Below are 15305 nucleotides of genomic sequence, written 5' to 3'. Positions count from 1 at the left end.
TCGGGTATCTACGATCGCGGCACTTCGTCCAAGTGTTTTTGAAACCCGGGTGTCCTATACCGGCTACTTGTTGTCAATGGACCGCACATCGTTCAAATAAGGCGGAGACTTGGCCGGATCCTTTTGTTTCAAGAATGGCGGAGTTTGAAGAAATGATGAGCCAAGAGCGCGAGCAAAATAGAGAGCGGTCGAAGAATGAGCCTGTTTTGGACTTAGGATCCACCGATTGGTTCGGTGAATTTTAGTTTGTTCCGGATCGTTTTTTGTATGTATTGTTGTTTATCATGTAAAATCGGACCGATTCAATACATTTATAATATAATTATGTTTTATGACTTGCTTGTCTAATCTATGGTTAATGTCAATTCCATATGTTCAATTTAGACAACACACTAAGCAATCAACAAAATGCAAAATTTATGTCTGTTTCTGCATAATTCGGAAATGAACTTCCGAAATATGCTAGTCTGCCTCCTATTTTCGGAAGTTCATTTCTGAAATGTCCCCTGAGGCAGGATAAGGTTTGTTAGGCCATCAATGCTCCAATAAGTCTATAAATACACACTCTTCTTCATCCTCTCCACACCACAAAACACAAATGACACAAACCTACCCCCACCTAGCATTCGTCTACTTTGAAACCGGCTACCCGATGCCGTTCCAATTTCGCTTCTCGCGCGACACGCTGTTTGCGGAGTTGATACCGTCGCTCAACACGCTTTTGCACTATCCCGAGAATCGAAAGGTTGTCAAGCTCGAGTACCGCTCGCCATCGCTTAACGACGAGGGAGGCATTAAGTTCACACCTTTTGAGATCAAGAACGACGAAGATTTGGCGGTTTTGTGGACAACGTTCGACTGATTTTCTTCGAAAGGCCCGATCGAGTTGGACGCGAAACTTCAAAGATCGGCGGACGATGTTATCAAAATGTTGACTCATCCCCACCTACCTGTGATCAACAATATGTAACTTTAATTATATGTAATATTATCGTTGTAATCTTCACCCGATTAAATAAAGCGAATTGTTGTTGTTTTTCATTTTCTTCTGTCCAGACATATTTTCGGAAGTTCATTTGCGAATTCCCCAAGGGGGTGCGTTCGGAGATGAACTTCCGAAACACCACATTTTCTGAAAAAGTAACTTTATTTCGGAGATGCATCTCCGAAATCAATATTTTATATTAAAAAAAACACGTTTTCGGAGATGAACTTCCGAAACAAGGGGTATTGTGGTAAATTCACCAGGGGTGGGCAAGAAGGTTGGGAGGTGGGTGAAGAAATTTTCTAAATATAAACCTTTAGGATAAATTATCTCCCATTTACATCAAATATTCTTTTTTTCCCTCTTGTCATCAAACAAAAAGCTTATAAAAGAGATTTGAAAAAACCCTTAGATATTTCACTTCCAAATGCCAAAAGTAAATAAACATAACATAAATTAAACAGAGAATAAGACACCTAACATACATAAAGCAATAAAAAATATTTTCATTGATTTAAGTAGAAGATACACAAATATCATAGTAGTAAATAAAAAAAAAAATTACATCAGACACATAAAAACGAAGTTTATTGATTTTTATTGAAGAGATTCTATTTAAGGTTTAGGTAGAACTCGAAATTAGGATCATGTAATTTGGAGAAGAATAAGCCCATGTTTATGGCATGTGCATAGTTTGTAGGAGAGCTTTCTCTAAAAAAAAAATACGACCCACAATAATTGGAGTTTAAGAAAATAGAAAATAAAGATAATGATGAAAAAGTTTTTTCATTCCTTTCTAATGGTAACGTCAGGCTTGATGATGGTGTAGGTGGTTGACAAGCATCAGAGCTTGTCCAATTGATGATGGCTGTGACGGTTGGTTCTTGTAAAAAGAGTTCAAGAATTTCTTTTACGTGTAGGTTTATGTTTATCTTCTTACCTTGATTATGAATGTTAGATTTTAAGCGACATTTTGAGAAGAAAGAATGCATATAGATGCTAGTATTTCGGATGAGAAGAGGGATATTTTTTGAGAAAGAGGAAGAATCTTTTAGAACTGTTTTAAAAACAAAAAATGAGTTGTGTGATTGAGGTGGTGTGACTTTATAAGAAAAATAAAATATACTACCTCTGATCCTTAATATAAGAAAAAGTTTACTTTTTAGGTTATTGAGAATTAATGTATCTAGATTACGCATAGTCCAAATACATTAATTCTTCAATAAACCTAAAAAATAAATTTGTTCTTATATTAAAGATCGGAGGGAGTATGTTTTGTTTTTTCTATAAAGTCACATCACCTCATTCACACAACTCATCTTTTGTTTCTAAAACAACTCTAAAAGATTCTTTCTCTTTCTCAAAAAATATCCCTCTTCTCCATTCGAAATGGCATCTGCATGCATCTTTCTTCTCAAAATGTCCCTAAAGATTATAACATTCATATTCAAGATAAGCAGGGCCGGCCCAAAGCAGGTGCAACCTGCTCTATGGAACAGGGCCTCCAAGCTTCAAGGGCCCATTATTACCATAAATATAAACTGAGCCTTAAATTTATTCTTTTAGCATTTGAAAAACTTTGAACTAATCATAGATACCTATAACGGACCCACATGAGCTATAAACTGTACGAGGCAATCATGATTGAAACAAGTGAGTTATTATAGTTTATTTTTCCTTAAACATATCCACAAATATTCAATGTGGAACTTTTGTTTTTGTTTCTCTACCTTTATTTTCTTCATATAGAACAAGAGAAGCTATATCAATCGTTGGTTGGTTCAGTGGTGATTGGCGCTGAATTTGATAGGGAGAACTATGGTTCGATCCCCGCAACGGTGATCGGGAGGGGGCTGGAACCACTTGATGCCAGAACTGACTCCCGAACCGGACTAAACCGGTGGTGATAAACCAAAAAAAAAAGAAAAAGAGATGCTATGAAATTAAAATTATGGTAGTTTGCTGAAATAGAATTTATTAACTTTATTAACAACACTTTCAATTAAGTTCTTTAGAATTTGAATTTTTAATTAATAAATTTTTTAAATTGATTATAATAATTATGTAACTGAATAGAGTGTTTTCTAATACTAATATCTCTTAATTATGGTTTCAAATATCCTATTCATTGCTACATGTTTTTTACTAGGTAGAATATCTTAAATAAAAATTATTCATATTTATTGTTTTTTCTTTCAAAATTCCTTATTATTTTGTGGTAGATTGATTGTGAGATGGATCACGGTTTGTATTATATGATGAGTTACATTTTTTTCTAATCCTATCAATTTCACCTTGTATCAAGAGTTACTTATTTAATTTTTTAATTTTCACCTCTTTCTAGTTTCTCATAATTTACACAAACCCTTATTTACTTTTATTTATTTATTATTTTTTATTTGATTTAGTTTTCAAATGATACATCCTTTTTCCCCTTTAATTTGACGATTTAATTAACTATTTGTTCTATCTCCTGTGATTTAAATGTTTAATCTACTACTTGTTCATCTCTCTATTTTCACACACACTAAAAAAACAAAATAAGAATCAAAATAAAAAATGACAATTATTTTTTAATTTTTTATTATTGGGGCCTAATTTAAAAAAATTATAACAGAGCCTCTAACTTATTTGGGCCGGCCCTGAAGATAAACATAAACCTACACAGGAGTATAAAACACACTAATGTAACTAATAAAAAAACCAATCTCATTTGCTTAATCCATCAATATCCATTCTTATCGTCAAGAATAAGAAGGTTGGCATGAAAACTCTCATTTTCTCCATGCACGATTTTTTACCGAATCTTTCTCTCTTCTAAAAAGATCAAAATCCCTTAAATCATATAAATTCTAAAATACTATTCTATTATATTGGATTAAAACAAGCTAATACAATTACTTACTAATCAAATAACTAAACTAAAATAATAAATTGAGAGAAAAAGATTACATTTCATTACAAAAACATATGCCACATCTTATATGTGTGTTTGCCTCTACCAAATTAGTTTACCTTTATAGCAAGTAAACAACTAAAACATAGTTAGACTAACTAATTTCTAACTTATCTAACAAACTTATAACCTCCTCAACAAACAACTAACCTACAACTAATTGTTAACTAATTTTATATTTTTAATTTTATATATAATATAATATATATAATAATATAATTTCACACATGAGTATAAAAAGAGGGAGTGGGTCCCTCTTGAGTCTCCCCGTTGTTTTCCATTTCTGTGTGCGTGGTGAAGTTTGAATTGAAATTCGTTCGATCGCACGCGACACACAGACACATCAAGAATCTTGACTCAAGATGACGCGGGGAAAGCAGAAAATCGAAGCGCAGAAGCGTAACGCTGAGAAGAATCAGAGATCCAAAGGCTCTCAGATTGAAGCCAGAGCCGAAGGTCTCAAAATCACGTGCCCAATCTGCAAGGTTTTTCGTTTTCCCCTTTCTTGTGTGTTCTTCAGTAATGTAATGCCATCGAATCAACCGATCTAGGTCTTGTTAATTTCTTTTCAATTTTTCATGTATTTGTATTTTTCAGTTTTGATTGAATGAGAAATTGGTGTTTCGGTTGTTGGATTTGTTGATGCATGTGTTGCTAGAATTACTAATTGGTTAGGGTTTAGATGATTCAATTATGATTTGTTAATTATAATACTTTGTAACGTTTTGTTGAGGATTGGATTAGTTGTGCGGGTGAGAAAATACGGTTCTTTACAAAGTTATGGCATTGAAGTTGTGATTATTGCTATGATTCTTTCTAACTTTTTGTGTTTTTGCTGACAAATGTGGCTTAGATCGAAATATTTATTGTTGTAACATACAGATAGATATTTAGAAAAGTGTTGCTTTTGTGGTGTTAATAGAAGAATTCATTAGCATTCTTTATTTGCACTGAATACTAATACTTTGATTCAGGTTAAAGATTACACTTTGTAGAGTATTATCTGTATGCAACTGTCTCTTTTAGATACTATGTTGTGAAAACATGACTTGTATATTGTATATGCATGTCTACTAGGTCTTGGGTCATAAGCACAGCTGCACATGTAAATATGTAATGTACATTAACTCTAAAGAATTATACACATACATGTTTGATCTATGTAGCCGACACTACTTAGTGGGGTAAGGCTTGATTGTTGTTGTAGACCACATTCATAGGAATGAGAGCAGAGTTTCTAAAATATGTTTGGTTGTTAATTTTCATCGACAAAGTTACATTCTTGGACATCTCTTATGCTTTGTAAACATTTTTGTACCGCTTTGTACCAAACTTGGAAAACTTTATTTCAGGTTAAAACATTCCTAATACGAAATACCACCTTAGCTTTCTTATTCATCCATGAAAAGGAACTAGTTAAGAGAATCACATAGAGTTATAAACACAGCTGTCTGTTCCTTGTTATGATGAAATAGTCAACTCAATACATTTGTCGTAACACTCCTTTCTGTGAAATAATTTCATTTCATGTTCTACAAGCTACTAATCATGCTTAAATTGATTGGTCAAGCAACAATACTTTACTGTGTTTGTCAGGTATCATGTACATGCAATGTTTCTGAATATAGAGAGCATCACTCTTAATATCACAATTTTTGCAATTTGACTTCTGAAATATTGTTTTGATATAATTAAGTAACAACATCATGTATATCTCATATTGATCATTCAGCTGGTAGACCAGCTACTAGTGTGATACGATGGTTAAATAGGTTGTTGTGTTGTGCCTATTCAATTTATACTCTTTTCGGAAAAAATTCTAATGGTAATGGAGATTTAAACAACTTTAATGTCCTTAAGTGAATTACAACAACAAAGGAAATGAGAGTTCCACCTTATTAGCATGATCATAATATGTTATAGAACCATGAGTTTGTGGAGATGTTTTGCATGAACCTTGTGAGAACTTTTATGTATGTAACGGGATTCTTAATGTTGTTGATGCTCTTTCTTTTTCAGGTCCAACTTGCAAATCCAAACCAACTTAATGATCATTATGCCTCAAAACATCCAAAGGAGAAGCCTCCAGGAGAATCAAGCTAGTACAAGAGTTCCTTAGAGCAAATAGTACAAAAGTTCCAAAACAAATTTGCTCTTAGGTCTCAATGTTTCTGCTTCCAAGCCAGATTGCAACATGTTTAGTATTTTCTTAAAATGTGCATTATTGTAAGATACTTCTGACATTGTGAGAATATTATCTGGTTGTATCAGTGCATGCCAACTTAGAGTTTCTGCAACAATACATAACATAACATCCCTTTGCACTGCCTCTTAAGGAACTGCAAAATGAAAATATTATGGTGATGCTAAAAAGTGGAATGTTCATTTCTTTTGTTGTTGTATTTCACTTAAGGGCGTTAAGGTTGTTTAAATCGTTTTCCCCTTATGCCTTTATTCCCTATATGTGACATAGTGAATCCATGGAATAATACTCCTTTGCATTATTCAAACCTTAATTGATTACTTAGACTCTTCTTTGAACATTTTTAGTAGGTTTTAGCATAAGTCTAACTCATTTTTTACAAGACTTGTAATTTGAGGGGTGTTACCTTTTATAAATTTGGGTTTTAACTAATTTTATACTTTGACTTTGGATTTTCCCAATATTTCTAATTGATTACTAACTTTTTCCATTCAAATAAGAGGAAATTCTTTCAGGAACTAATTGCTAATATTTAAATACACATTAGTCGAAGAAAACATATGGAAACACCAGCACTGTCACAAACCTTTTCCCCTGCACTAATATATTATTTCTCACCCTTGCTGAGAAAAAATAAATTTTGATACCCCTTAGTTCAAATTCTGATTTGTCTTGGATTGATCTAGTTTAGGTTTAATTTGTTGTTTGGTTTCTGTTATATCATAATGGATTCATGATTTAATAAACGAGAATATTTACTTCAAAACCATGTTTGGATTGTAATGTCACGTGCTACAAGAGTTTGTTTTTCATTTTTTAGCTTTTTTCTTACACTTGCCAAACTTGCAGGCACTTTTGTATTTAATTCAAAGATGAGAAACTTACACTTGACACAGCCCTTGGTTTCACGGGTTTGTTTTGCTACTTTCTTAATCCTAATTGGATTCGTATATAATTAAAGGTTGTAAATTTCAAAATAATGGCGTATAAAGTTAAATTGTGTATGGCTCTTAAAAGAAGTGGAGTTAAATACTCACTTGTATGCTTATATTTTTCCAAATTATTCCCAGCTAATAATTTGCTCCCTGTATGGCTCTTAAAAGAAATTGAATTAAACACACGCTTATCTTTTTTTTAATTATTCACAGCTAATAATTTGTACAGTATGCATAGCTTTTAAAGGAAATTGAGTTAAACGCTCACTTGTATGCTTATTTTTTCTAAATTATTCACAATAATTTGCATGGTTTCTGAAATACGTACACCCTTAGTTTGTGTTTCAATTGCAATTACAAGTGGTCCTCCATCTACAATTGGATTGGCAGCTCAATTTTTTTCAGAGTGTTTGTTTGACCTTTGTTAAATTTGTTGCATTTTTTTCTATAAATTAACTTCTTAGTCACTTTCATTTCCATTCATTTATTTCTTTTCCTCCTACACTAGCTATCATAACTTCATAATACTCTTTGGATGTGTTCAGTTATATAGTTTTTGGTGAACTTTTTGTCCCAAAACATGGTGGAAATGAGGTATTATGTTTGTGAGGAGACCAAACCAAAGCTTCATTGCAGCAGCCACTATCTTGTGGTTTTTGATTTCGAGTTTTGGTTTGGTCTTTCGCAAACACTATACTCAAGAGTCCTTTCCTCGCATCATATAGGCGCAAAAGGTGATGCAGCCATCAACTTGGAGCATCGTGATAACTAGAATTTTTGCTGCAATAACAATGAGAAGTAGTTTGTTTTCAAACTCGAATGCCTCAATTTAGCTCTGACTAGTGACGATTCTGCTTAGGAAGATGCAAGTTTAGATATTCCATGAAAGGCCTCAATATCTTTTTCTTCATATTTGGTTCCTCTGAGTGTAAAAGGCAATATATAAGGTATGTACATATATAAGAAAAACATACAGAAACAATACATATTTTACAACAGCATATCCCTGCACAATCAATACAAAAGAAAATGTTTCCCTGTATGAACTTTCAAAAGAAAATGTTCATGTACTCTTATATTATTTAAGTAATCTCCTTTCCAAAATTCTCTGTAATCAAAAGCTGCTATAAAATTTAGTTCACTCTCTCGGCCAAACATAGAATCATATAATAAATTGAAACAAGAAATAAATTAGCTATGAAGATTCGACTACCCATTTAGTTAGATTCATGAGTGAGCCTGTTTAAAAGAGTCGTCAACAGAGCATCCCTTCTCTCTGCCCTACTCTCTTCCCTCAGTCTCCTATGTTCTTCTCTCTCCCTCCATTCCTGTTCAACCATTAATCTCTCCCTTTCAAGCTTTTCCATTGACTGTCGCCATTCTTGTTCAAACAATTGTCTTTCATGTGCACGCCTTTCCATCATCTCCCTCCACTGCATCTCCATCCTTAGTTGTTGCTGGAAAAAATCCTTGAGCATTTCCTGAACATTACCAGAACTACTGCTTGCATTGTTTGCCCTTGAAGACTTCTCCATTGCAATTTTGCTAGCTTTCCTTTTACGTGTATTGCTTCTCGCTGGTTTCTCCTCTTCACTGTCGTCTTCAACCTCCTCATCGTCTTCTGAGAATTCCTCTGAGGATCGATATCCACTTGTTCTTTTCACTCCTTTCTTTGCTTGAGCTGGACGATTTTCAGATTCAAGAAGTAACCGTTGCATGTTATGTGCCCTTTCAGTAAAAACTGCGTGCAATTCTTCAAAAAATGGGCATTGCTTGCCATGCTCTGGATCAGATGTCTCTTTTCCCTGCATTAATATCATCATGTAATTTTAACTTAGTAAAGCAAAAATATGGCTTTTCTCGGCATTTTCAAATAAAAGAAAACTGATGCACAGTTCCATGATATTAATCCAACAACACGATTATACAAACTCACCAAATACCAAATCATACATATTAGGGGGTTTTATATGCAAAGGGAAGGTCAATTTATTAACATGTCCGTTTTGGCGAGTTGAAGGAGTTTTTTAATATACAAAAGTTTTTTTTACTCTTTATAAGCAAATGTTAATTATTATTATCATTATTGTTGAATCTTGCACTTTCTTCTCAAACTTCTTCTGATGTCTCAACTCAATCACTTGAGCTACACATAGGGACGAAGGATTCAACTTTCAAGCATTGAGATTTCTGCACATGAGTCATGACCCATAGTTGGAAGGATTTCTTGAACTTTAGCCCAAGAACTAAAAAAAAACACACCACCAACCAAAACATATCATGACATAAAACTTCCCATACATGAACCTAATCCAATATTATGGTCCCCAGTCTCCACTTGTTAATCCATACACATATCACATCATACATTTCATTATTTATGAACAAGTCCCAATGGTAATAAACAAATGTTGGTTATAAATAAAGGTAGATAGAATAGATATATTATGGCTTCTTTTGCATAAGAAGCAAAGTGAGCATCAAAAAACAAAAACAAAATGAGATACCAGTACCATAATATAAAAGGAAATCTAAAAGTAACAATAAACTTTGATTGAACATTTTTTTTTGTACAAAATTTCCTTTCATAAAATATTAATATTGGTAATACCACTATTATATAACATAAGATAGAAATAATAACATTGAAACAAGTAAATTAAATTCAGACCACTGTCATACATTCGAGACTCTTTCAGCTATTATATCACATAATGAGAATGCCCTCTTAGTTGGTAGCTTCCAAATTACAATAAAACAAGCCTATGGTTCTAAAGATTGAAAATCATAAGTACTACTATGGTTCTAAAAAAGGTTTGTAAAAACGGTCACGACAAATCAGTATAGGAAGAAGCATTACCATTTTTTCCAACAGTCTTAACATAGTAAACAAATTTGTGGAAACAAGTGCAACAAAGCGCCATAACGAAAAGCCAATACGACCACGGCAAAACATTGTTCCCAAAAATTAGATCAAGAATCTCGTTTTATGGATAAAACTTACTTTTTTACTAACCTTATCTCCATGTAACTCTTCCCCTAGTTCCCATTTGTCATTTAAGTCTCTTAAGTCTCGCTCTGATTATCTCTCATCTCTGCCCCTAGCAATCCTATTTTGAATGTTTTGTGGAATCTATGTGATACTTTAGGTTGTCAAGATCTCGATCTAGATCTTAAAATCTTACAATTTTTGCGATCTCACTCATCTTCGAGGATTTCGATCTTAAGTAGAATAGTATGTTGTATCCCCTCTCGATTTTACAAAAATAATTGGTAAGGATCTTCCGATCTTGATTACAATCTTACCATCTCCTCCTGATCTTAAGCAAGATCCCGATCATGACAATCTTTGTGAGTCGTGATGATGTTTGTGAGGCGTGAGAGAGGTTTGGCTCTTGAGTAACTCGTGTGATATTGATGTGAGTGTTTGTTTGATGGTGCTGCTATTTGGGAGGCGTGGGAGGGACCGATAAGGGGAGAGTTTACTTTAGGCGAACATGGAGGGAGGGAACAAATTTATTGTCTCATTTGACTTTAGTGTTCTTGTATTTTCTAAGAACATTTAAACCTAAATTTATTAGTGTTCTATTTGTTTTTTTAGAAGAAACTGTTTCACTAAACAAGTTACTAAACATACATTTTATGCTAGGTTGTCAAAGCGCGCTATACTGGTGTGGCGTGGCGGCACGGTCCCTCACCACTACTCTATTAGCATGCGAAGCGATATCAATGATAGCGGTTTTGTAGCAGCCCAATAGAACTGCCATTGTGGTTGGACGGCCACTATTCTCAATTTGGGGCAAATTTGTAAACCCAAATATTTTTAAGGGTATAGGGTATATTGGTCTTTTCCACCCTTCTATTGACCTAATATTTCTCCTTGCCTTTGCTGTTTTCCAATATTCTTCATCGTTTACCGCCGTTTTCATTTGTTTCTTCGCCGATCGCCGTCGTTCTCCTCTGCTTCTTCGCTGTTTGTCTCTAAATTCTTGTTCTTCTTCGCCTTTTCTATATGGTTTGTTTCGCTTCAAAGGTTAGTAACTTAGTATTAGTATTGAACTCTTTTGCTCTATGTCTGCTTTTTTCTCTATTTTGGGGTTTCACCTCTTGTGCTATCTTATTCTGTTTCACATTAGGGAAGATGATTTTATTTTGGGAGAAGAGGGTTTGACTTAAGAAGTCATTACATTAGTAATGTAGATAGAGCTAATGAACCAGGAAGAGTTACTAGACATCAATCTAGAACTTGGTTTAATCATTTTAAATACTTGTATAGTTTAATTTTGATGGAAGCTCATTTTGATAATAGGTATGATGGAATTCAAACCTCAATTCCTTACCTAGCCTAGTAATAACAGAAATCTTGAAATCTTCTACTAAACTCCGAATTCAACCGCAATTTAAAACCTTGAAACCATGAGTACTACTACATCATTAAACACTAGAAATGCATAATTCGACCAATTGCAGTTATATACTGTATGATTGCAGTTATATACTGTATGAGTGTTAAATAAGAATCCTACTAAAAACTCAAATATCAAACGAAAACAGAGAAAATGTTGAAGGAAAAAAGAACCTTATAGCGATTAACAAGATTCTTCCACTTGCATTTACATTGTTCAGGGCTCCTCATATATCCTCTCTCCTTCATCTTAGCACTCACCACTTCCCAAAGCGTCTTGTTCCTCTTCGAAGCAGTGAAGTCCCTCTCCAACTCCGCTCGTATCGCTATGAACTCTCTCGTCTCCTGCTGACTCCACTGCGGTTGAGACGGAAGCCTCTCTTCCCTCACAGGCGCCGGAGACATCTCGCGGGAAATCATGGACGTCGTCGGAATAAGCAGCGACGGGGAGATTAACCCGAGGCGAGCAGCCAGGGCGTCGTCTCCTCCTCCGCCACCGTACATTACGTTATTTCCACCACCGCAAAGTGAATTTGGAATTAGGGTTTGAAAAATTGAAAGGTTGGAAATAAAATAAAGTGAAAAAAAAAAAAGGAAATAAAAGGAAAACGGTGTTCTTTCTTTCGGCCAAGTTTTCTTTGTCGACAAGGGAGGAATCGTTGACTAATGCTGAGTTTTCAAAAATGAGGTTTTTTTTCAAAATGGGAATGTGGTTTACGGTTATGCCCCTTCATTTAATTCTTGTCGGTGTAAAAGGTACAGTAAATGTGGATATTTTGGGGGTTTCTAGTTCTTGATGTCGGGCTTTTTTTTTTGTTGTTGAATAAACCAAGGATTTCTTTTCAACATTCACTTCCGGGGACTTCATTTTAATTCTTTCACACTCTCAAGTTAATTCAAACCAGAGATTATTAAGATAACATCATCTCTATTTCTATAATGAAAATTGTATTCTTTACAATGTGGCCAAAAATAATAGAAAGCGCGTCACATGAATGAATTATCTTGGGAAAATAGAATTTTATTTATTTTTGTTATTAGTTGTTGGTTAAATATGTTTTTTTTTTTTATATAAATATTTCAATTTTGGGTTTTAGTCCTTATAAAAAAATCGAGTTTTAATTTTTATAAAATTACTTTTATACAAAATTTTAGTAGAGTAAAATTACGTGCAAAAGTAATTTTATAGGGATTAAAAGTCAACCTTTTTATAGGACTAAAATCACCTTTTAGTAATTTTATAGGGACTAAAAACATATTTATCCCTAGTTATTATTTGCAATGTTGTAAAAATTGGATCGGGTCACTGGTTTATTGGTCGAACCACTGTGTCATTGATCGAACCGTGTGACTAAATCGAATTAAACCGGATAACTCAGTTGAATAGATCGATCGTTATATTAAAATTATATATGTATAAAACTTGTCGAACCGGATGATTCAATCTCTACAAAATATAACTATCAATTAAATTTTTTTAAAATATCATAAATAAATTCACAATTTCATAATTTAAATTTAAATTTTTAACATAAGTAGTGGACATAACAAAATAGTAAAAAATTACAAAGTATAATTGCAAACAAAGTTTAATCGCAACATAATCTAATTGAATAATTTATAGCAAAATAACTTCATTGTTTACTAAATTTAATTTCAAGGAAAAAATTATTTTAACGTTGGGATTTCCTTCTTCAATATCAAAACCATCGACAACAAAATCAATCACATATGCAACATCTTAATTTTTATTTTGTATTTTTTATTTTAATTTTTCATCAAAATAATCAAAATGATATCGTTTTAATTTTTTTTAATTAAAAAATTAAAAAAGCATTTAAACCACCGGTTCAGAAAAATCGTCAGTTTTTTTGGTTTTAATAGTTTGCATCGATTTTGACTGGTTTCAGTAATTGAATCAGACCGGTTATATGGTCGGTTTCCAATTCGACCAGTCCAGTCCAGTTTTTAAAACCCTGATTATTTTGGTTGGATACAATCATTCTTCTTTTTAACTAAATTAATCTTATAAGACTATGTAAATGTCTTTTTTCTTTTCTTTTTTTTACTATTGTAAACATTTATGCATTATATAATTTGTAAAGAAAAAAATATTGAACCATATACAATTTTTCGTGTTTGGATGGATAGAATATGATGAAATGGAGCTGAATAGAATGCAATTAGGTTATAGTGCACCGTTTGGATTGATTAAAAAAAAGATGGAATGAAGCAGAATATGATGGAATGTATTTCATCTCATTTCATCACTATCCATCATTTTCTATATCTTACAATTTGAACAAAATGACAAAACTGCTATAATTCATTATGAAGTATCCAAAAATAAGAATAAAAACAACATGTTGTCAGTTGGTTCAGAGGTTTCTGGTACTGAACTTGGTAGGGCAGATTACGGCTCGATCCCCCGCAACTACAATTGGGTAAGCAAAGGGGTTGCACCACTTGTGTACCAGAACCCCGTGCAAAGGATCTGTTGTGAATTCAATGCCACGAACAAAGTATAAAATAAGGGATGAATAAAGGACAAGGAAGAAGAGGAGAACACAAATATTGGTTATAACTGCTATTCTTTTACTTTCTCTTAAAACAAGATTACAAGTTTACAAGAATAACAAATAACCTCTCTCACCCTAAATTAGGATTTGCAGCTTAGCAATGATGAGAGACTAGTATGCTATTTAAAATAAAACCTAACATACTAACTAACGGGCTTTTTCCACAAGGCCCATTACACAAGCCAACTTAATAAACAAGTTAACTTAACAAATTAGGGTTTAAACACTAAAACCTAATTTAACATGCTAACGACCCTACCATCTTCAACACAAGCATGTGAACAACCTTCGACTTCATGCTTAACCCTGTCGAACCAAGAAGCTACCCTTCGGCCATACTAGAGTTCGATCTAATATCTCACAAATCTCCACCTTGGATCTAACTCTACAACATAGGAAACAAACTAGCTTTCTTCGTGCATCTTTATCAACTGCATACAGTGGAAAAACTTGCAACTCGGCAATGTCTTGGTGATCATATCAGCAGCATTGTCTTCAGTCGAAACCTTCAGCACTTGGACTTCTCCACGCTCGATTACTCCTCTGACGAAATGCAGCCTCACATCAATGTGCTTAGTTCGCTTATGATAGGCTGAATTCTTCGACAAGTGTATTGCACTTTGACTATCACATTTAACAGTGATACCTCGACCTTGAAGTTTCAGCTCCTTCGCAAAACCTTCAAGCCACAATGCTTCTTTCATAGCTTCAGTTAATGCAATATACTTCGCTTCAGTGGTTGATAGAGCAACAACCTTCTGAAGTGTTGCTTTCCAACTAATTGTTGTGCCAAACATAGTGAAAACATATCCAGAAATAGATTTTCTGGAATCCATACAACCTGCATAATCAGAGTCGACATATCCTTATATTACTGCTTTACTATCTTCACCCAAGGCTCCACCATAAATTAGGACTCTATTCAGAGACCCATTTATGTACCTTAAAATCCACTTCAATGCTTGCCAGTGAGCCTTTCCAGGGTTCGCCATGTACCTGCTTACAAGACTTATTGCATATGCTATGTCGGGTCTAGTACAGACCATAGCATACATCAAAGAACCAACTATATTAGCATATGGGATGCCATTCATATATGCTCTTTCGACATCAGTACTGGGACACTGATCAATACTCAGCTTGAATTGAGGGTTTGTTGGAGTCACAACTGGCTTCGAATTCGACATACCAAACTTTTCAAGAATCTTCCGTAGGTATGCCTCTTGAGATAAACATAACTTA

At 33.8% G+C, this 15305-nt stretch overlaps 1 protein-coding gene and 1 long non-coding RNA gene across 2 annotated transcripts; one reads left to right on the top strand and one right to left on the bottom strand.

Annotated features, from left to right (window-relative positions):
* Positions 1-4286: 4286 nt before the first annotated feature.
* LOC131651870 (uncharacterized) lies at positions 4287-6340 on the top strand. The gene is made up of 2 exons (XR_009298503.1): positions 4287-4426; positions 5961-6340. It is a non-coding gene; the product is annotated as an uncharacterized LOC131651870 (long non-coding RNA).
* A 1714-nt stretch (positions 6341-8054) lies between these two features.
* LOC131651869 (trihelix transcription factor GT-3b-like) lies at positions 8055-12181 on the bottom strand. Its single transcript, XM_058921593.1, has 2 exons — positions 11659-12181; positions 8055-8884 (listed from the first exon to the last, which is right to left on the bottom strand). Exons 1-2 carry the CDS (start codon positions 11986-11988, stop codon positions 8297-8299), a joined length of 918 nt encoding a protein of 305 aa, XP_058777576.1. The 5' UTR covers positions 11989-12181; the 3' UTR covers positions 8055-8296.
* Between the last annotated feature and the right edge of the window lie 3124 nt (positions 12182-15305).

Source organism: Vicia villosa, linkage group LG2 (genome assembly GCF_029867415.1).
Source record: "Vicia villosa cultivar HV-30 ecotype Madison, WI linkage group LG2, Vvil1.0, whole genome shotgun sequence".
Lineage (NCBI taxonomy): Eukaryota > Viridiplantae > Streptophyta > Magnoliopsida > Fabales > Fabaceae > Vicia > Vicia villosa.
The sequence above is the reverse complement of the archived record's forward strand: the minus strand, read 5'-3'. Positions and strand labels throughout refer to the sequence as shown.